Source organism: Oncorhynchus mykiss, chromosome 26 (assembly GCF_013265735.2).
Source record: "Oncorhynchus mykiss isolate Arlee chromosome 26, USDA_OmykA_1.1, whole genome shotgun sequence".
Lineage (NCBI taxonomy): Eukaryota > Metazoa > Chordata > Actinopteri > Salmoniformes > Salmonidae > Oncorhynchus > Oncorhynchus mykiss.
Genome location: NC_048590.1, coordinates 23706371 through 23728997, shown reverse-complemented (window position 1 = coordinate 23728997; position 22627 = coordinate 23706371). Strand labels below are relative to the sequence as shown.

General features: G+C 42.2%; 1 protein-coding gene and 1 long non-coding RNA gene across 3 annotated transcripts; both read right to left on the bottom strand.

Annotated features, from left to right (window-relative positions):
* Window positions 1-144: 144 nt before the first annotated feature.
* On the bottom strand, window positions 145-4580 carry LOC110506444 (eukaryotic translation initiation factor 3 subunit J-A). Its single transcript, XM_021586056.2, has 8 exons — window positions 4416-4580; window positions 4177-4268; window positions 2920-2971; window positions 2573-2664; window positions 2384-2489; window positions 2116-2292; window positions 1809-1882; window positions 145-1562 (listed from the first exon to the last, which is right to left on the bottom strand). The coding sequence occupies exons 1-8, from the start codon at window positions 4435-4437 to the stop codon at window positions 1431-1433; spliced, it is 747 nt and encodes a 248-aa protein (XP_021441731.2). The 5' UTR covers window positions 4438-4580; the 3' UTR covers window positions 145-1430.
* Window positions 4581-7041: 2461 nt separating this feature from the next.
* Window positions 7042-12968, bottom strand: LOC110506442. 2 transcript variants are annotated; one of them, XR_005039800.1, is made up of 6 exons: window positions 12833-12968; window positions 12070-12131; window positions 11366-11961; window positions 11040-11234; window positions 10835-10929; window positions 7042-7883 (listed from the first exon to the last, which is right to left on the bottom strand). It is a non-coding gene; the product is annotated as an uncharacterized LOC110506442 (long non-coding RNA). The 2 variants fall into 2 exon arrangements; XR_005039799.1 differs by having other exon boundaries at window positions 11040-11961.
* Between the last annotated feature and the right edge of the window lie 9659 nt (window positions 12969-22627).

Genomic DNA, 22627 nt, shown 5'->3' with positions numbered 1-22627 from the left:
ATTCACTTGCACAAGTCTTTGTTGGCGCACATTCACAACATAGCTGACAACATTGTGAAGCGCACACTAAACAAGCTACTTCTAATTCACGAAAGCCATAACGGTCAGTGAAATCAGGTAGGGGAAAAAAATAAAGAAATTGGATCATTTAGACCAGTGATTTTATTAAATTAGATGCATATAAAACACTGAAGAGCTGGTAATCTTTTATGGTATATTGTACACCATTTCCAATTTCCTTAACAATTTGAAAACTATCAAATGTTAGAAAATAGGAATAAACATGTCCGTTTCTACCAGTATGAAGACTAAGGTCAGCCCATAAGCCCCCTCCTCGTCTCACTTGATACAAGCCCGCAGAAGCAATGTTAAGGAGACCAGTTGTGTGAGAACATGCCAGATCACAATTTTATCTGCATTAGTAGTAATTGATGAGCAAGTCCTGTTTGTCATGCACACAAATAAACTAAAATCACTCAACTGTTCAAGGATATTCAAGAGATGTATCCAGAGGATGTCCATGAGGTTTGAGTCACGTCTATGGTAAAAATAAATTAGACTTGGGCGGTAAAACCATATAATTTTGAAATACAGACGGTATGATTTTGAATACAACTGCTTAGAACAACTATCTTAGACATGCCAAATAAATTATCTCCAGCTATACATTTGGTTTGCTAACTTACTAGATCAGTGGCTAGCTTGCATGATCAAGCTTCTTGGTTACAGCAGAGACAATCAATTCCCTCCTGGATAAATCCCTGTCGCTTAAAATGTATTTTGAGCGTACAGGACCAGTATGATGGCATGAAAATCTAGATACCGCCCAACTCTAAAATGCACTAGACTTGTCTATCCATTTTTACAGTGAATGCATAAGCCCCATGTAAAATCTCCAACTACTAAACATGTAGTGTCAGTTTCAAAGCATGAACGCAACTTTCAATGGATAAAGATAACATGTGTATTTGGCAACCAACGTTATAGATACTATATACTTTCCTGTAAGAAACCCATCGACAGGTAAAGCGAAATATCTATATTTATAGACATTCTGGGTGAAATTATTTGCATAGAACCTAATTTGTTTAGAGGTCACTGCAGTAGCAACTGGAATTTGACATGAGCATATCATTTCTCAAAATCAAAAACGTGCTCTACAAATCGCATACAGTGTGGAAAGTATTTTTCACTGTGTTTTGTATCTTTTTATGAAGTTTGGAGGCTGAATGAGAGAAAAGGCCATTTCATTATGTAATAACAGAAGTGTTGGTACTGGATGCTACCTGTATAGTCCCTCGGATCATTGAAGCAAAATGAAAGGGCGACACATTGTTCAGGTTTTTCCAGAATGACACTGGATAGCATGAGAAGTACAGCTGCATTTCTGAGGGTTAAAAGGTGAAAGGGCAGTGGGGATATAGCCGTCGTCACATGAAGTCATCATAGTCTTGGGTGTAGCCACCATCGAATTCTCCATAGTCTGCAAGGTCATCTTTCCCCTTGGCTTTCATACCGCCACCAAGTACAGCTCCTTTCTTCTTCTTCTTGCCTTTGATTGCCTGTGGAACCAAAACAACACTCAATGCTACAAATAAACAGTTGGTGTTCTTCAAAGTGAATATTCATGTAAATGGGGCAACCAGGGTGTAAGTTAGTTCCTTGAGCAGAGTCCAATGAAATGCAATATGGAGGTACTGGTAAAGGGCTCCCTCCACTGAATGTAAGGAGAACTACAATTCATGAAGAAAACTCCAGAAGGATGACATCATTTTTGTTCAGCATGAATAAGATAATCAACAACTTACTTTTTCTTGCTTCTGTTTTTCATTAAGTAGAACTGTCAGGGAAGAGCTGATTTTCTTTAAGTCTTCAACTTCCACTGTGTAGAAACAGGACATCTAGTTTAGACACGTTAACACAATGGTTGAGCCTGAATGTTAGTGAACTCCAAATATGTCAAGTCAAACCATTGTTGAATGGCTTATGTATATAAACATATCTCGACATGAGGTATGACATGTAGTTTGGCATTTGTTTTAAAGTAATAAGTGCACAAACCTAAAACACACTGAATAATAAAGTTTCATAATTCATGAAGGATGTTGAACTCACATGAAATACAAAGCTCCCGAAACAACGACTCCAAGAAGCTTGAATAATGCACAGATTTTTCATACTGTAATATCTTCACTTTCAGCAACTTTTCAAACTCTGTGAAGTCCTCTTTAGAAGATGGGCACATGGCTTCAATTCCAGAAACATTGTTTGTGGTACTACCCCCTGACATTCCTGAAATGACAAGGACAAAAACTAATGAGAACACACAATAACAGTATGGCTGGCTAGTGGGTAAACCTGACGGGATACTCCAGGACCTTACCAAACGCCTCCTTTGCCAGCTCCAAGTCTGCTTCCTCCTGCATCTTCTGGACTTTCAACTTTTCTGCTAGCTGTTGTTCAGGTGTAAGCTCTTCCTCTTCATCTAACTAACAATAAGAAAAAAGTTAAGGATTCATAAGAGAGAAAAGATTCAGAACTGCAAGGTTAATCCAACATTTCCTAAACTTACATTCTTTTTCAGCTCTTGTTGCTTTTTCCTTAGCCGGTTTTCTTTCTCCTTTATTTTTTCGGACAGTTTTTTCTTCTCAGACACTTTGGCCTCTGAAATAAAAAAGCAAGGTTAGAGCAAACCTCTGGAACAGACAACACCATCAAATCAAGTTGAAAGTACACATTTTCAGCCAGTACACGATGATAATAAAAAGACAAGGCAGCAGCCAGTATGATGCAGGAAAATGTTTGTGATCTATTCACAAAAATATATACAGGCATGTGCAGATCAACATATGATATATGACAACAGGCTGCAGACACTACTTTCTCAAACCATTGGTTGTAAGTTGTATATTTCTGCACCTGATTTCTTTGCCTCTGCTTTCTTCTCTTCCTCTTCATCATCCCAGTTATCCTGCAGAGGGAGAACAGACGAATGAGTCAAATGATGTGACGAGGCGTAGTTAAGTGGTTGGTTCTGGGACTTAATTTTCAAGGAAATCAACAAGATCTGAGGTCGAGACCAACTGCATTATCAAACATCAGAAGACATGCCAGAACCAGTCACAGCCACATTATCACAAAATGTAGTTATGTAAAGCATTTCAACCAACATTTGGCAATTGTTTCATATCCACTGAGGCCCCAATAAGGGAATAAGACAGGTACCTAGCCCAAGTCGTATGAAAAAAACAACGTTTCTCTCGGTGTAGGCCATCATTGTAAATAAGTTGTTCTTAACTGACTTGCCTAGTTAAATAAAGGTTTCATTTAAATAAAAACAACTGTAGGCCTACTGTACTGATCAAGTTTTGCTTTGAGGACATGAAAACACCATACGACTTCAACACTACCTATATTCGACAAACTATGGTCAACAATTGAAACTGCTTTGCTAGCCTTTTCCACAGCTGTATGATCCCATAGTAACGCTATACATTCGGATGACTTTCTAGACAAATGGTGAAAATGAGTCAACGGGATGAGTCTGTTGAAGATTCTCGAAAACACATTTTACGTTTAGCATATGTCAGAGTTGGAAGCATCTAGTAGTAAGGCTCAATTCAGTCATTTCATCATCTGGGAAGATGCTAACTTACATTCAAGTGCATATGTATCAAATTAATAACAATGCCTTGAACTGACTTCAATGGCCAATCGCAGAAAGACTATGATTCATGCTTATCTTAAAAGCTAGCCAGTCAACACATTAGTTCAGAGATAACTTGCCAAGTTAGCTGCTAACCTAAAAATCTAGTTCAGTAGCTAACGTTAGCTAGCTTCTAATTACACCCCCCCCCCAAAAAAAGGAACTAACGTAGATCAATTCAAAAACAAGTGTCAGAGAACGAGTCTATGCTCAGCTCGAACCAAGAGACACACGCTGACAGTTCTCACATGTGCGGCCTCACAGCTTGTACAAGATCGAGCTAGCTAAGATATCGGTTAACGCTAACTAGCTAGAAACGTGGATAATGCTATGCTAGTTGGCGGCTAGCTAGCTAATGTCCACAGACTAACTAACAAGGCGTGTTGTGTTAGACACAACTAACGGGTTAATGATGACCTGAAATATGGCCTTCATCGTGTAAGTAGCTAGCTAGTTAGTTGTTTGGTTACCTTCACATCTTCATCTTCGTCTTCGCCTTCCCATTTGTCCAGCACTACCGCCTTTTTGATCGGCGCGACGTCCGGCTCGAAGTTGTCAGCGTCTATAAATACACATTATAATGGTAACTAACAGTTATCTCAAACGTTCAGAAACGATAAACGAGCTATTATCAATCACAATGTTACACATATTTCCCAAAACCCTAAATATAGCTGTCGCACGATATAATTTCTAACTTTCTTCTCACCCCAATCGTCGGCATCCGCCATCTTGGCTGTGTGTGTGTGTGTGCGGGTTTGACAGAACTCTGAACTGAAAGCGGCAAAGCAGATGGAGAAAGTAGATAACGAGGCTCTGCAATGCTAGGAGTTGCTGATCTTTTTTTTTTTTAAACATTTTTTTCAAGAAAGGAAATCCCCTTCATGGAAAAGTATGCCTTTTGAGTAAAAAAAAAAATCGCACTGTCCCTTAATCTTACATTTTAATATGAAATATTTAATTAAAGGCATAATCTCTCATTTCAACACCATGACCCTGCCACTTTGTTTAGGAAATGTAGGCGAAGCTGAGATGATTGACAGCTCCATGTTAAACGTATTTTTCAGCTAAACATTTTGCTGCCAAGAAAAAAATCTAAATTAAAGGAGTACAATGCAGAAGTTATTTATTAGAAAACATATTTATATTTTAGTCAATGCCACTCTGACATTGCTTGTCCTAATATTTTTCTTTATTTTTAGATTTGTTTGTTAGATATTTTTTATTTCACCTTTATTTAACCAGGTAGGCAAGTTAAGAACAAGATCTCATTTACAATTGCGACCTGGCCAAGATAAAGCAAAGCAGTTCGACACATACAACAAAAGTTACACATGGAGTAAAACAAACAGTCAATAATACAGTAGAAAAATAAGTCTATATACAATGTGAGCAAATGAGGTGAGACAAGGGAGGTAAAGGCCATGGTGGTGAAGTAAATACAATATAGCAAGTAAAACACTGGAATGGTAGATTTGCAGTGGAAGAAAGTTCAAAGTAGAGAGAAATAATGGGGTGCAAAGGAGCAAAATAAATAAATACAGTAGGGGGGGGGTTGTTGTTTGGGCTAAATTATAGATGGGCCATGTACAGGTGCAGTAATCTGTGAGCTGCTCTGACAGCTGGTGCTTAAAGCTAGTGAGGGAGATAAGTGTTTCCAGTTTCAGAGATTTTTGTAGTTTGTTCCAGTCATTGGCAGCAGAGAACTGGAAGGAGGCGGCCAAAGGAATAATTGATTTTGGGGCTGACTTGCTGGAGCGAGTGCTACAGGTGGTTGCTGCTATGGTGACCAGCGAGCTGAGATAAGGGGGGACTTTACCTAGCAGGGTCTTGTAGATGACCTGGAGCCAGTGGGTTTGGCAAAGAGTATGAAGCGAGGGCCAGTCAACGAGAGCATACAGGTCACCGTGATGGGTAGTATATGGGGCTTTGGTGACAAAACAGATGGCACTGTGATAGACTACATACAATTTATTGAGTACGGTGTTGGAGGCTATTTTGTAAATGACATCACCGAAGTCGAGGATCAGTAGGATGGTCAGTTTTACAAGGGTATGTTTGGCAGCATGAGTGAAGGATGCTTTGTTGCGAAATAGGAAGCCAATTCTAGATTTAACTTTGGATTGGAGATGTTTGATATGAGTCTGGAAGGAGAGTTTACAGTCTAACCAGACACCTAGGTATTTGTAGTTGTCCACATATTCTAAGTCAGAACCGTCCAGAGTAGTGATGCTAGACAGGCGGGCAGGTGCAGGCAGCGATCAGTTGAAGAGCATGCATTTAGTTTTACTTGTATTTAAGAGCAGTTGGAGGCCACGGAAGGAGTGTTGTATGGCATTGAAGCTCATCTGGAGGGTTGTTAACACAGTGTCCAAAGAAGGACCAGAAGTATACAGAATGGTGTCGTCTGCATAGAGGTGGATCAGAGACTCACCAGCAGCAAGAGCAACATCATTGATGTATACAGAGAAGAGATTCGGTCCAAGAATTGAACCCTGTGGCACCCCCATAGAGACTGCCAGAGGCCCGGACAACAGGTCCTCCGATTTGACACACTGAACTCTATCAGAGAAGTAGTTGGTGAACCAGGCGAGGCAATCATTTGAGAAACCAAGGCTATCGAGTCTGCCGATGAGGATGTGGTGATTGACAGAGTCGAAAGCCTTGGCCAGGTCAATGAATACGGCTGCACAGTACTGTCTTTTATTGATGGCGGTTATGATATCGTTTAGTACCTTGAGCGTGGCTGAGGTGCACCCGTGACCGGCTCGGAAACCAGGTTGCACAGCGGAGAAGGTACGGTGGGATTCGAGATGGTCAGTGATCTGTTTGTTGACTTGGCTTTCGAAGACCTTAGATAGGCAGGGCAGGATGGATATAGGTCTGTAACAGTTTGGGTTCAGGGTGTCTCCCCCTTTGAAGAGGGGGATGACTGCGGCAGCTTTCCAATCCTTGGGGATCTCAGACGATACGAGAGAGGTTGAACAGGCTGGTAATAGGGGTTGCGACAATGGCGGCGGATAGTTTCAGAAATAGAGGGTCCAGATTGTCAAGCCCAGCTGATTTGTACGGGTCCAGGTTTTGCAGCTCTTTCAGAACATTTGTTGGCCGAGGTTGGAGTAGCCAGGAGGAAGGCATGGCCAGCCGTTGAGAATTGCTTGTTAAAGTTTTCAATAATCATGGATTTATCGGTGGTGACCGTGTTACCTAGCCTCAGTGCAGTGGGCAGCTGGGAGGAGGTGCTCTTGTTCTCCATGGACTTTACAGTGTTCCAGAACTTTTTGGAGTTTGGATGCAAATTGCTGCTTGAAGAAGCTGGCCTTTTCTTTCCTGACTGACTGCGTGTATTGGTTCCTGACTTCAACAACATCAACAATAGAATTAGCATACAATTGCATCCTACATCCAACACTCCCTCAAACCTTGAGCTGTCCTTCCACTCGATCCTGATTCCTCTTCTTATTCAGACTCAAAGTTACAAAATATACATTCTGAACGTATGTACTGACATAATACGCATCTAATTTAATTACCCTCTGCTAAGATCAAGACAATGTTAACTTCAGTGATATTTGCTAGATAGGTAGCCTAGTGGTGCAAGATCGAATCCCAGAGCTGACAAGGAAAATTCTGTCGGTCTGCCCCTGAAAAAGGCTGTTCCTAGGCCATCATTGAAAATAAGAATGTGTTCTTAACGGACTTGCCTAGTTAGATAAAAAATTAAAAAAATAGACATAGCTGTCAGCTGCACACGTCACAAAATCAATCGTTGTTTATAGGAGAAACGTTCCGGGCTGGGTCAAACACGACATGGACACAAAGAAAAACAACAATTTGATAGGAGGCAATCCAAAACACGGAAGATAAACTGACATGTGTTTTTGAATCCTCACACTTGTCTGCCCGGATGAGGGACACAGCCAGAATGGTGTCAGTCCTTCAACCTTCACCAAAGATGACATGGCCATATCTGGGAGGCCAGCTGCAGATAGTAACAAGTTAAGAGGATTTGAAACTAATTTCAGGCACTAGACATATTTGTGGTAGCAAAACAACAAAAGGCATGTTGCACCTGCCAGTGCTCCAACCTCAATGAAGACCTCAGGGCGCCAGGAGCTTATGGGTCCAAAAGCCAGGCTATGGCTCAGCAGTCCTGTTAAAGCCTGCAGCCTCAGAACTGCCAGGAGGCGGAGAGGTGAGTTACAGACAGTTATATCATAGTTAAAAATGTTTTGGAAGTTATAGAAATGCATTTATTAATGTCTACATTATTTTTTTCCCATGTTTATTCTATTAGTCACCTTCATGCATACTTTTAAATTATATTATGTGAGCTTAACATAAAATATATAGATGTTTTGTGTCCCCTTAAAGTATACATTTTAGAAAGTACAAATTTTACTGTCTCCACTACAACAACAAAAATACATGCAATTTTGTCTTTGAAACATTTAATTTAAATCCTTTGAATTCCATTCATTCCTTAGCAAGACTGATTCTTCTGGGGAGTGCCAATATGGCCGACCTGTGGCTTCAAAGCCACTCACTGGCCAATACAATCCAGTGTTTATATGGGTTTTTGAGGATTTCCTACACTGGACAACTTGTTACAGCTGTTTGTAAGTAATCAATAAGAGTGGCATTTTTTTAATGTCATTACATTAACATAAGGGGGACATCATAGCTATAGTCAAAAAATCACGAGTTTATTTAAACCTACTGTATATTTAACCTTTTATCATGGTTGGGTGTCTTGACTGATTTGTCCAAAATAGTATGTCATAAAACATGACTTTCCTGTCCTTGCATTATTGGCAGTGTATGTTATTGTTATATAATATATTAAGCATTATCAGCTAAATTAGCCATTACACTTGAACCCTGTAAGAATCCTGTATCTAGCTGTCAGACAGTTTTTTGAATAGTGATCTCAGAAATGCAGTGCAACTACATAATTTTGTATTTCCTTATGTTGTGGGTAAAAACAGTTTTTCATGGGCACACAAATCCCAAATAATGTATGCATTGCAAAATCGAATGTTTCTGACCGAAAGAGTCACCTTACCTACAGTTGAAGTCGGACATTTACATACATATTCTTAGGTTGGAGTCATTTAAAACTCGTTTTTCAACCACTCCACAAATTTCTTGTAAACAAACTATAGTTTTGGAAAGTCGGTTGGCAAGTGGCAAGTCTCCTTTGTGCATGACAAGTAATTTTTCCAACAATTGTTTACAGACATTATTTCACTGTATCACAATTCCAGTGGGTCAGAAGTTTACATACACTAAGTTGACTGTGCATTTAAACAGCTTGGAAAATTCCAGAAAATTATTGTCATGGCTTTAGAAGCTTCTGATAGGCTAATTGGCATCATTTGAGTTAATTGGAGGTTTACCTGTGGATGTATTTCAAGGCTACATTCAAACTCAGTGCCTCTTTGCTTGACAACATGGCAAAATCAAAAGAAATCAGCCAAGACCTGGTTCATCCTTGGGAGCAATTTCCAAACGCCTGACGATACCACGCTCATCTGTACAAACAATAGTACACAAGTATAAACACCATGGGACCACGCAGCCGTCATACCGCTTAGGAAGGAGACGCGTTCTGTCTCCTAGAGATGAATGTACAGGTGGTGCGAAAAGTGCAAATCAATCCCCAAAAAACAGCAAAGGACCTTGTGAAGATGCTGGAGGAAACAGGTACAAAAGTATCTATATCCACAGTAAAACAAGTCCTATTACTACATAAATTGATTGGCCGCTAACTTGAGAAGCAACTGCTCCAAAACCGCCATAAAAAAAGCCAGACTATGGTTTGCAACTGCACATGGGGACAAAGATTGTACTTTTAAGAGAAATGTCCTCTGGTTTGATGAAACAAAAATATAATGACAATCGTTATGTTTGGAGGAAAAAAGCGGGAGGCTTGCAAGCTGAAGAACACCAGCCCAACCGTGAAGCACGGGGGTGGCAGCAACATGTTGTGGGGGTGCTTTGCTGCAGGAGGGACTGGTGCACTTCACAAAATAGATGGCATCATGAGGGAGGACAATTATGTGAATATATTGAAGCAACATCTCAAGACATCAGTCAGGAAGTTAAAGCTTGGTCGCAAATGGGTCTTCCAAATGGATAATGACCCCAAGCATACTTCCAAAGTTGTGGCAAAATGGCTGAAGGACAACAAAGTCAAGGTATTGGAGTGGCCATCACAAAGCCCTGACCACAAAGCCCTGAAAATGTGTGGGCAGAACTGAAAAAGCGTGTGCGAGCAAGGAGGCCTACAAACCTGACTCAGTTACACCAGCTCTGTCAGGAGGAATGGGCCAACATTCACCCAACTTATTGTGGGAAGCTTGTGGAAGACTACCTAAAACGTTTGACCTAAGTTAAACACTTTAAAGGCAATGCTACCAAATACTAATTCAGTGTATGTAAACTTCTGACCCACTGGGAATGTGATGAAAGAAATAAAACGCTGAAACAAATAATTCCCTCTACTATTATTCTGACATTTCACATTCTAAAAATAAAGTGATGATCCTAACTGACCTAAAACGGGGAATTTTTACTTGGATTAAATGTCAGGAATTGTGAAAAACTGAGTTTAAATGTATCTGGCTAAGGTGTATGTAAACTTCCAACTTCAACTGTAAGACAGAGGTCTCAATGTGAGATAGATTGGCACTCTCGTGTGACCTGCCCCACTTTGAGAAAACCCAGGAAGTACTGAAGAACAAACTGCTGCCTCTCAAACAGCTGTCTGTGTTCACCCTGGTCCCGGCCCTGAATGCAGAGGGCTCTGACTCAGAAACAGCCTCGCTATACGCCCCTGGGTCATTAGGGTCATCAGCCTGACTAGGGGCCAACAGGCCAAGGCAGCATAGCACCTGGACACCTCTAGGAGTCCTGTCAGTGGACACCTGCAGGATTCTTTTACAAATCCATCCTTTCCTGATTCCTGGTGTCGTGTAGCAATTGTAACACCTCTCAATAACTTTAAGGACACCCAAATTAATGAATCATGACAATGGTCAAATCAATTGCAAAGGAACTAACCTTGAATAAATAATGGAAATGGATGTGTTAAAGACGGAGGGAAAAGTAGAGCAGGAAACGTACCTGGGGAACCTGCTGCAGCGTCGCTTTGGGAAGGAAGAAAAATAATCATCTGTCCACTTGATTGAGTGTCTTCAGGGCTCCAGTTCTGAACGGGGCTACGAGCGCACAAAAAGGCTCATTTTTCATTTGATGTGAGGAGACAAGAGTTATCACGAAAGGTTAAATGGGGTGTGTGGGGTGGTTGTTTAAGAGGGTGCTACAGTACCCGAAGGTGCCTGACTCCTGTAGGATCTGTGCGACGTTGTCCCTCTTGCTGCTGTTGTAGCAGAACTCTGAGGAACTCCAGGCTCTCCACAAAGAAGCTCCGCACCAGCTGCACAAACACCTCATCCACTACATAGGTCGCCATGATACCCAGTGAGCAGAACTCATCCTCAGTGAACTCTCCTGTGTACATGCCCTGGGGGAGAGAACATTTTCCAATTATACCTGTAGATTATTTTCAACATAAAGAATTCAAATCGAAGACACCAAAGTTAGACCCCAGTCTTAATGTGTTGGCAGTAATGGGGTACAGGAGAGGGTACTGACAAGTCTCTGCTCCATCTTGTCCACCAGAATATCCTGTTTTGTACTGGGTAGGAGCAGGACGTGATGGGAGTCCTGCACAATCATCTTCCTGAAAGTATCCGTCATGCCAGCAGGGAACTTCTTAATAGTGCTCACCCTGCAAATGCACACAGACAAGAGCATGCACACACACACACACACACAGAACGTTGACAGTGATGCATTGTTGATGCTCAAACCATCTGTAGTGATGATTAATGGCAGTAAGACCGACTCACGGCAGGGCCAGAGCGATCTGAGCACCAAGGTCTCCCAGCAGCTCAAAGAAGAAGTCAAAGTAGTACAGCTCCGCGATGAAACAAAAGCATGAGGGTTGTCAATTACGCTTATATAACATCTCTTTATACCTAACAGTGGAACCATGCCAAATGTTAACCAAATTCCTCTGAGCCAGTTAATTGAGTTAAGTATTTGCTCATGTACCAGTGAGGAATGGAGGAACAGACTGCTCTTTCATGAATGCAAGGACACTCCGCATTGAGGAAAATGATGGCTTGTCCCGGATGAGCTGTCGCAGGGCTGTGCAGCTTACACCTCAAGCAATGCTTCCAAGGGCACTGTATAACCAGAGAGACAAAATAGATTACAAATATGAATGGGAGCACATTCACAAGAGGTTAGTAATAAATCAACTGCAGCTATGTTTCACATAGATATGCACTCACAGAAACGTCTCAGCGGAAAGATTGGGCATGGTCTTCACTGCTTCTTTAAAAAGAGTTTTAGCCTGGGAAAAGAAACCAGAAGTGATCATTAGTATTAATCACAAACCATCTCCCAACACACGTAGAGAAAGCCAGAGAGAGAATACTCTGCAGTGCTAGAGGTCAGTAGCACAGTACTGTTGTGCTTTGCCACTTCACAGTGTGCATAAACATGCAGGATGAGGGAGCTGTGATTTAATGGTGCTGGCAGGCCACCCTCAGGCCCATTAGTAGCAACAGGCAGGGGATTATAGGGCAGCTTTCATGGCCAGTGTGGTGAAACAGCGCAGCGCAAGGCTAGCAGCAGGGCCATCACCAGTCTGAGACACCACCACATAGTGACAGCTGGGACCTGGTGTGTGTGTTGACAGTCACAGATACGCTGTGTGTGTTCAGAACATAGAACAGCCTATTTAAACAGTCAGGGCAAGGGTTGTACAACAGGCCGACCTCTCCACTGACGGTTAATTATTTAACATCTAATCAAGACCGTGTCATACACACCTCTGCATGACAGAGATGAGACCTACATTTCGTAACATGCTGACACTCAGAAATCGTTTTCAAATCTCTACATTTCATTGGGTGAATAAAATCACTAAGTATTTAGGGATAGATAGATGTTCCTATACTGATATGCATGAATTGTATCTCCTTGAAAACGACTTGCAGGTCACAGGTATTGCTGGAGCAGAGAGGGCATGAGTCAGCTCATAGACGTTACCTGCTAAGTGTTCCAGGCTCGTCTTCCTGTCAAGGTCCTGTTGGTCAACAGCCGACTAGCCCTGGTCAGCACACTGAGTAGAGGGGTGCTGGGGAGCAGGGACTCCACCTTATCCAACCAGCCAGTCACCTCTGGTGAGCCCTGGACAAAGGTCAATACAACACAGACAGAGTATAGTGACTAAACACCAATTCAAAGATAAACACGTGGATATAAAGTGGATTTCAATGGTGACTAAATAGGCTTCTGACAAACACTATCGGTACACACAATATGTTGGTGGAATGTAAATACATGTTCACAAACCATTAAAAAAATTCTCGGGCAAACAAAAAAGAGGGGTAATTTCAAACGTCTGAGTGACCTCATTCATACATAGTTGGCACCTCCTCTCTAAGAAACAGCCCAATTCTGAGCCTGCCCAGTGTGTCACTCTATACCTGGCTCGGGTCCTTATGGAGCATACAGCTCCAGCTGGCACAGGGACACAGCACCCCTATCTGACTGTCAGGCAGGGCAAGAAGCCTGGGTACACCTGGGCATGCCAGCTGTGGTCCCCCTCTACACTCCATCTTGCTCTCCTCCTTTCCATTTACTCTCCATTGGTTATGGTCATGTATGCATACTGACAGAGCCTTGTAAACATACCGCCCACTGAGCCAAGAGTAGCAGCGTACTGCCGAAGCCATGTTACAGTGTACCTTGTCGATTGTCTTAATTTAGTATGAGTGAGCATGTCGCTGTTTGTGAGGATGGGGGTCAGTGTTGGTGTGTCCCTCTAAGGCCGTACCCAGAGTTAGGTGGCGATGGTGTTGGCCTGTGGGGGGGGGGGTTGAGGCCGGGCATGTGCAGGGCGACGTCAGAAAGAGAGGACAGAAGGATGTCAGAGGGCAAGCTCCACAGAGTCTCAACCTTCACCCCACTCACCAGAGAGCCCAGCTTCTGCAGCTGCCCCAGCAGAGCGAGCTAGAAGGGCCACAAGGAGGGAGAGAGCAGGAAAGAGCGAGAAGGGAAGGTTGGGGATATGAAAGCGTGTGTGTGTGTGTGTTAAAATCTGTTAAAGGAAACTAGATACAAAAGATCTGACAAACTGTCCTTGCTCTTTGTAACACTACACAGCTATTAGATACTTAGCTAATACAGGTAGAGTCATCTGGTGTATGATGAAGTAAGGAAACATACATCTTGACAGGGTTGTGTGGTTTGCCATGGTGATAGTGTGTGTCCTTGAGTCACCCCTGGCCAGACTGCTCTAGGCTTTAGGCCAGCTGGCTCAGAATGGACCATTACTATGCACAGAACCATTACATTGAAACAGAGACATTCTCAAACATCTAGCATACCATATCTGAGACAATACGCAACCCTGTTAACAATCCCTTTCTGAAACAGAAAGCCAAAAACAGAAATAATACTGTTGTTTAGAGACACTTTGTTCCCATTACACTGGCCTAGGATGACATCACAAAAAGTAGATGGAACAAATCATTATGACTGGTCTTAACTCTTTTATTAATATCTGTATAATTGAAATGGAAACTACTTGGGAAAATGAAGAAAATCCCACTGGGCTCAAAACAAAAGCTTTATTTTCTGCTTCTGTGTCCCCACCCTACCATTCCATTGACTAAGGCCCCTTATGGCGCATGACAGGCAGCAGCCGTGAGGCACACGTTGAAAATGTGGGGTTAGTTGTGCTTCTGTAATCAAAGGGTCAAGGCACCTCCAGAACCCCCCTCACCTCACCTGGGGTCAGACTGCTGCAGACTGGCTGCTTGTCAGCGGCCACAAAGCCCCTACTAACCAACCCCCAAATCATCCCCACCCTCTGTTACTGAAGCCGGGCAGCACTGAGAAAACCCAATCAGGTATGAAAACCAAACAGAAGGTGCTCCATTAGAGCTCTCTCTCTGATGAGAGGATGCTTGTGACGGCCGATGGTGATGATCTTCTACCTGTGCAGGAGTGAAGGGCACAGAGGCCAGGGCTGTCAGCACAGGGCTGAGCTGGGATTGGCTGAGCTTCTGCAGGAAGTCCACACCCAGCCAAGGCAAGAAGGGAGCCAGCTGAGACACTCGGCAGGCGGAGAGAGAGCCAGGAGACTGAAGCTCACTCCCATTCAGGAAAAAGCTGGAGATCTGAAGAGGGATGGTCACAAGCACAACACACATATATACACAGGAATCACACAAAGTGCAAACACAAGATATTCAAACCATAGATTAGTCCACTTCACTCATACCCATATAAGTTTCACCTTCAACTTTGCGGTGAAAAATAAAGTAGTTCCATGGTAAGGAATAACAGTGTCTGTCTGACAGCTCCACGTACCATGTCCCTGGGGCTCCTGAGGCCCTGGACAACACATGTCCTAATGTTGTCCTGAATCACAGAGAAGGTCTCTGCGTTTCTGTACACCCGCAGGTCCTTTGGGTCTGACAGACACGTCAGGTTGCCAAGCCTAGGGAGACAAAGATGATAATTACTCAAGCATATCCAAAGATACTTTTGGATCCCAAACAGTTGGTTACTTCAGTGTCTACCAGTGTTGAGTTTCATAGGACTAGGGAAAGTATTTTCTTGAAAACGCATACACTCAAATCAGATTGTTTGAAACCGAATCGTTCTGCAAGAGAGGATACATGACCAACCATCGATCAAATATTGTGACACTGACCTCCTGAATTGTTCTGCTGTTAGATTTCTGAACGTCCCTATGAGGCTCTCAGACACAAACTCCTGCTGTAGGTGGCTTAGGGTGTTCATCAGCAACGCATCCATTCCATCCAACAGCTAGGAGAGAAGAAACTCTGGTTTACCGTGCACAATAATGAAAACGCACTGTTTACCGTTTGAAATTAAGACAATGAAAACGTATTGGCCTAAACGCATACTGTTTTGCACTGTATACACGTAAAACATTTTGCACAGTGCTCAGAGAAATAGATCGTTTATAATAGTAATATCATTTTTTTCTCAAAATGTCACCTGATTTGTATTTCAACCAGCAACTATCAGGAACTTACCCTGATCAGGTTCACACATTTTTACAATGTACATTTCATCAGCTGTTATACAATATGATAAAAACACAGGAATTTTAACTGCACTGGGCCTTTAAGGTCAACGACTTAATAAACTTAACCCAGTACCAGGACCAGTGGCGTACCGCAGTTTCGTGGAGCACTCAGCAAGGTCTGAGAAAGGTCTAAGCATTTCTTATGGGGGAAAATAGCTAACTTCCCACAATTCAACACCTTTTGCCATGGGGCAAATTAGATTTTGTTTTGCTGTTTTATAGCTAATATCATGCTATTTTTCATTTTTAAAGCTTCCTCCAATTATTGCGGGAGCTGCAGGAGGCTGTGGTATGCCAGTGACCAGGACATCTAAGCCAAAAACCTGGTTGCCTCTTCCACGAGGTTGAAATTTGGCCACAAGTGGATCTTTGAGCAAGACAACAACCCGAAGAAGCACACATCAAAATCCACAAAGAAATGGTTAATTAACCAAAAAAAAAATCAACATTTTGCCATGGCCATCTCAGTCTCCAGATGAACCCCATTGAAACCTGTGGTGTGAGTTTAAGAGGGCAGTCCATAAGCAAAAACAAAGGATATCAAGGATCTGGAAAGATTCTGTATTGAGGAATAAGATCCCTCCCAATGTGTTCTCCAATCTCATTAAAACATTATCCAAGGTTAGGGATTGAAAGGTACTGAGAAAATAAGTATTGCTTATTAAACAAAATATCTTTCTTTGTGCAATAGTATAAATAGCAATTCTGTATACAATACAGCTCAGTATTTGTATTATTTAATTTATAAGGTCTTTTTTGCTCATCTTTATCATGGCTGACAATTATTTTGGATCTGACTTTACATGCAACGATCATATTCACATTTTCACACTCCAGACCTGAACCCAATAGAAAATCTTTGGAGGGAGCTGAAAGTCCATATTGCCCAGCAACAGCCCCGAAACCTGAAGGATCTGGAGATGGTCTGTATGGAGGAGAAGGTCTTTTCTGATGTATCAAATACTTATGTCATGCAATAAAATGCTAATTAATTACTTAATCATACAATGTGATTTTCTGGATTTTTGTTTTATATTCCGTCTCTCACAGTTGAAGTGTACCTATGATAAAAATTACAGACCTCTACATGCTTTGTAAGTAGGAAAACCTGCAAAATCGGCAGTGTATCAAATACTTGTTCTTCCTACTGTATCTGTTTTACTGTTTAGAAATTAAAGCACTATGTATCTAGTCCGACCATTTGAACGTGTCATAAGTATTTGGACAAATTCACTCATGGTCTAAGTGCCTGAGGCCAGGTGTCTACAAAGCTAACTTATGGAATTGTTTTAAGATGGTCTACCAAGGATCATTTAGCTATTTGATTTTTAGAACCCCTGTAAGTATCCCAGAAAATATTTTTAAGATTGAATTTGGCCTTACTGCTATTAGCCCATAAACACATTGAGTAACATTCATACACAGCAAAACAGAATTATTTTGACTATCAAAAGGAAGTATGTTTTGATGTGTCTGTCCTATATCTGAGAGAAATGATGATTTCTTTTTAAACTGGTACCAGGTTACCTTCAGACGAGTGTTGTGAGGGTTGTGGGCCTCGTAGAGCAAAACATGTGTTCGTGAGAGTCTCAACTTTTGTATATGGTGCCATATTTTTAGCACACAATGACTACGTCAAGCTTTTGACTCCACACACTTGTTGGATGCGTTTTGGTTGTGTTTTGGATTATGTTGTGCCCAATAGAAATGAACGGTAAATGATCTGTGTCATTTTGGCGTCAGTTTTATTGTCAATATGAATATGTTTCTGAACACTTCTGCATTAAATGTGGATTCTACCATGATGCTACTCATTGGGTGATAGGAATATGGGACCAAACACTAAACTTTTGTCTTCAAAATGGGGGGACTAGATACATTAAGTGCTTTTATTTCCAAACGGTAAAACAGATACGTTTGAAAATACAATCAAATAAAAAGGGGACATCCTGTACTATCACCTCATAAAAAGTTTGATCACAAGTTCAAAATGCTGGAGTATAGAGCAAAATTAAAAGTTTTAGCTTCACTGGCCAAATAAATACGTTGGGGAGTGTATTTGTTAGTACCTATATTACCAGTCACAAATGTAAAAAGACCTAATAAATTTCAGCCCTACTTCTGTCACCTTGATGAGGAAAAATCCATCACTGGTCACATGTCTTCCTGTCTGCGTCAAACTGGTCAGTACTATCTGTTATGGAAAAACAAAAAAATCTTCAAGCGTATCATTTGAATGGTAAAAAATCAAGATGGACAACAGCAACACAGTATCAACAACAATAAACATGTGATTAGAGATTAGTGTTAGCTTGTCATTCAATCACATCAATGTCAGTTAATCTCATCCAGAGGAAGCGGTTTAATGTCCCCTATCAATGACAGGTGTGAAACTGTGTACACCATCTGTTGACACAACAATAGCCCTCATGGTAATTGATATAAACTCAGCAAAAAAAAATTAAACAGCCCTTTTTCAGGACCCTGTCTTTCAAAGATAATTCGTAAAAATCCAAATAACTTCACAGATCTTCATTGTAAAGGATTTAAACACTGTTTCCCATGCTTGTTCAATGAACCATAAACAATTCATGAACATGCACCTGTGGAACGGTCGTTAAGACACTAACAGCTTACAGGCAATTAAGGTCACAGTTACGAAAATTTAGGACACTAAAAAGAGGCCTTTCTACTGACTTTCTAAAAACACCAAAAGAAAGATGCCCAGGGTCCCTGCTCATCTGCGTGAATGTGCCTTAGGCATGCTGCAAGGAGGCATGAGGACTGCAGATGTGGCCAGGGCAATAAATTGCAATGTCCGTACTGTAAGACGCCCAAGACAGCGCTACAGGGACACTTGATCGTCCTCGCAGACCATGTGTAACAACACCTGCACAGGATCGGTACATCCAAACCCCAGAAATGTCCGGGAACTTGCAGCTGCCTTGGTGGGGTAGCATCTCACAGCAAGTATTGGCAAACCTGGTGTAGTCCATGAGGAGGAGATGCACAGGCCTTGTGACCTGAGGGAAATGTATAGATGACCACCATTCATTCAGGACTGTTCAATGTAACAGTTTACAATACACACAATGTTGGAATTCTTTATCTGCAGATAGTCTGCCCAGCCCACCTACCCCAAAGCACTGCAGCAGGACCCTCGTTGTCAAGGTTGGTCTCCCTCTCTACATAGAGCACCACAGACCCTAGCACATTGAAGCAGATGTTTTCAGTCACACGTAGGGACGTCATCTGGCTCTCCTCCAGGGCCACCAGCAGCACCACGGTTACACTGGTGGCCTGGTCCACCACAGAGGCCATGTGTGTGGTCAGGAGCCCCTCCAAGCGAGGCTGCAGGGCCTCCACCCCGCAGTGCAGCTGCAGAGCCTGCGTCTGACTGGAGCCTGGCTGACAGACTAGGCTGAAGTCTGCAATACAAGTCCAGCCTCCTCACAATGTCTCTGTCCAGTCAGCGCTGGGAGTCTGTGGAGGTGCTGTTGGTTTTGCCCTGGCGGTTTCCTTTGGTGTAGTTGGTGCAGAGCGTGCCCACCAACAGGCTGGAGTGCTCCTTGGTGAGCAGGGAGAGGAGGCCATTGTTGGTGCAGACAGATGATGCAAAGTTGGCCTGGTCATAGTCCCTACACAGGGCCAGGAGAGCAGCGTCAGGAAGTGTCACTGCCCAGCTGTGGTACTGGCATTGTTCTACTGGCTTAAACCCTATCAGGCCTCCTCCTTTCCCCCCTCCACCCCCAGGGCCAGTGTGGTTAGCACAATACGCCAATAGCCATGTATTGTCCAGGTTGGCTAGCAGGTTCTGGAGCAAACCTTCTGAGTGAAGTTCAGAGTCCAGCTCAGCACAGAGAGCCAGGTCAGTGATGTCTACAATGATGGGCTTGTTCCAGTCAGATATTGGCACACCTGGGGCAGGATGTCCTTGGTCTCCTTGTCGAAACAGACGGACATGAGCCACTCGTCCAGGTGAGCTTCTCAAACAGGGGCATGTTGCAGCACACATTCTTATTAAAACCCATCTGGTCATGTTGCCAGCAGAGCTCCACCATTGACGGGTCCACCAGCACCTTGCTCCACTTATCATAGTTGCACCAGTCTGGGATGCTGAACACCACAGGCGGGTTGGTGGGTGGAGAGTTAAGGGAGACAGTGCAGTATTCTCCAACCCATACAGTAGCACTATTACGGAACAGTTAATTTTGAAAGGTGGCATTGGCACACCTCCAGTACAAATCCCTCGTCATCATTCTGGATGCACGTGGATATCATCTTCATGGTGATTTCCATCACGGTTTGCCAAGCACAAGTGATACAGCCTTTGTCAATTCTGCCTCCAAACCACAGTCCGTTCTCCCAGACAAAATTATCGTATCAAAGTTGTCAGATTGCAAGTAGCCTAACTTACTTACCAAGGATGCTAAGGGCAAAAAATATTTGCATTCTTAACAGCATTCTCAAAGTACATGGGGGAAAATAGCTTGAAAAGTCCACAAAAATGCTAACTATCCAGTGTATTCAGAAAAATATTCACATTTAGGTCTATTATCCAGGCTCACTACAAAGGCAATAGTTATGCCAATCATCCTTAGTTCTTTTACATTCCTGGAACCAAAATCAAAACACCAGTCTTTGTCTAAGCCATTTGGTCATCTCCCCTATATCTGTTCTTGCTTCCCTACTTCAGATTCCTTTTATGCTTTGCCAAGTAGAGGTCCACTTACAAAGCGCGCTAAAACAACATCTCTACCTGCCCCTTCGCCTCCATCACGGCTCCCGTGTCCACCTGCAAATCTATCCATGAGCTAAAAGTAGCTTGATTAGAAACAGCGGCAACATTTTTTATAAAAAAATAGGTATGAACAAAAGGGCTGTGAAATGCACATTACGGATTTAGCAAACAAACTTCTGCCGGTTATGAAATATTAATACGTCGTGTTCATTAACTCAGAGATCCTATTAAATTAGTATTCTAATTCCTAATTATGGATTAAACCCTCTCAGTGCATTGTCGAACGCGAGACTCTTCTCTTGAAAGGTCAAAAGCGCTGGAGACACCGGGCAGGATGGTGGTTGCCCAAGTCAATTAGTGTGGTTGAACAAAAATATAGAATTGGGGCTATGATACTGAACATTTAAAAATGACCTTTTCATGGATGATCATGCCAAGAAATGCTGTCGTCGTTTACAATAAACAAAGATTTAATAAACACACCAGAACGTATGAAATAGGCCTATATAAACCTTATCCAATAATACAAATGTTTAATAAGTCCCATTCTTATTTTTACCTGAAAATTACATACCCAAATCTAACTGCCTGTAGCTCAGGCCCTGAAGCAAGAATATGCATATTCTTGATAGCATTTGAAAATAAACACCGACGTTTATGGAACTATGAAATTAATGTAGGAGAACACCACATTAGATCCGGTAAAATAAACAATTTTAAAAAGTTTGTTATTATCATCATCTTTGAAACGCAAGGAAGGCCATACATTAAGATTGGAGCCTAGGTGTAATTTAGATTGTCCACAAGATGGCAGCAGTGTACCGCAAAGTTTGACTGATCTCACTACACAATATTTTGCAGCAAGTCTACCAGGAGTATGCCGAATTTGTCAATTTATACATTTAAGTACATAACTAAAAGAACATACAAAAATGATATGGTACTAAACATTTTAAGTTTACATACTTCCAGAAAGTCACAGATCAAGATGGACGGGAGGGAGGGGGTGGAGCCAGAGACAGCAGTGGGGTCAAACTGTAAACCCAATTCCCAGCTCTGGGACCCTCAGGATGACACATTCAGTAATCTTGCTCTGATTTAAGTACATAATTTATCTTCAGAGGTGAATGTATCAAACCAGCTGCCATGTGTTTTGTTGTGCACTAGTCCAAAACAATGGCATGTTATTTTTTTGTAATAGCTACTGTAAATTGGACACTGCAGTTAGATTAACAATAATTTAAGCTTTCTGCCAATATAAAACAAGTCTATGTCCCTGAAAGTTGGCTGTTGTTTCCAACGTTTTCTAGTCACATTATCGCATATTGAGCATCAATCGTCCCGGTTTAGGGATACCGAGCCCGTAGAAGTTTTAAGTAGGCTATTTAGTCTGGTGTTTGATATAGGCTCAAATAGGATAAGGGACTATATGTTCAAGAGTGGCTCAGTTTCTCAGTGTTTTAATAGCTGGAAACCAGTAGGCCTGCCTACCCGCACCTGTCCACCCCCCCCCAAAAAATATCTTCCTTTCTCAGTAAAATGAATGGAGAATCTATAGCCCTCTAACTCAACACAAAGCCAGTTCCACTGCATTTTTTTCCATTGTTATCCCCTAATCTGGGACTGATTTAGACCAGGAACACCAGATGCAATTAATTATTAGGTAGAACAGAAAACCAGCAGGCTCCAGACCACATAGGGTAAGAGTTGAATACCCATATCTAGAGTAGGGTTTCCCCAAACTCAGTCCTGGGGCCCAACTGGGTGCACGTTTTGTTTTTGCCCTCGCGCCACACAGCTGATTTAAAGAACTCATCAAGCTTTGATGATTTTAATCAGCTGTGTAGTGCTAGGGCCAAAAGCAAAACATGCACCAAGTTGGGCCCCAGGACTGAGTTTGGGAAACCCTGGTCTAGAGATAATCAAGTAAAAATAAACTACCAAGAGTTACAATACCATGTTCAATAGGAAAGAA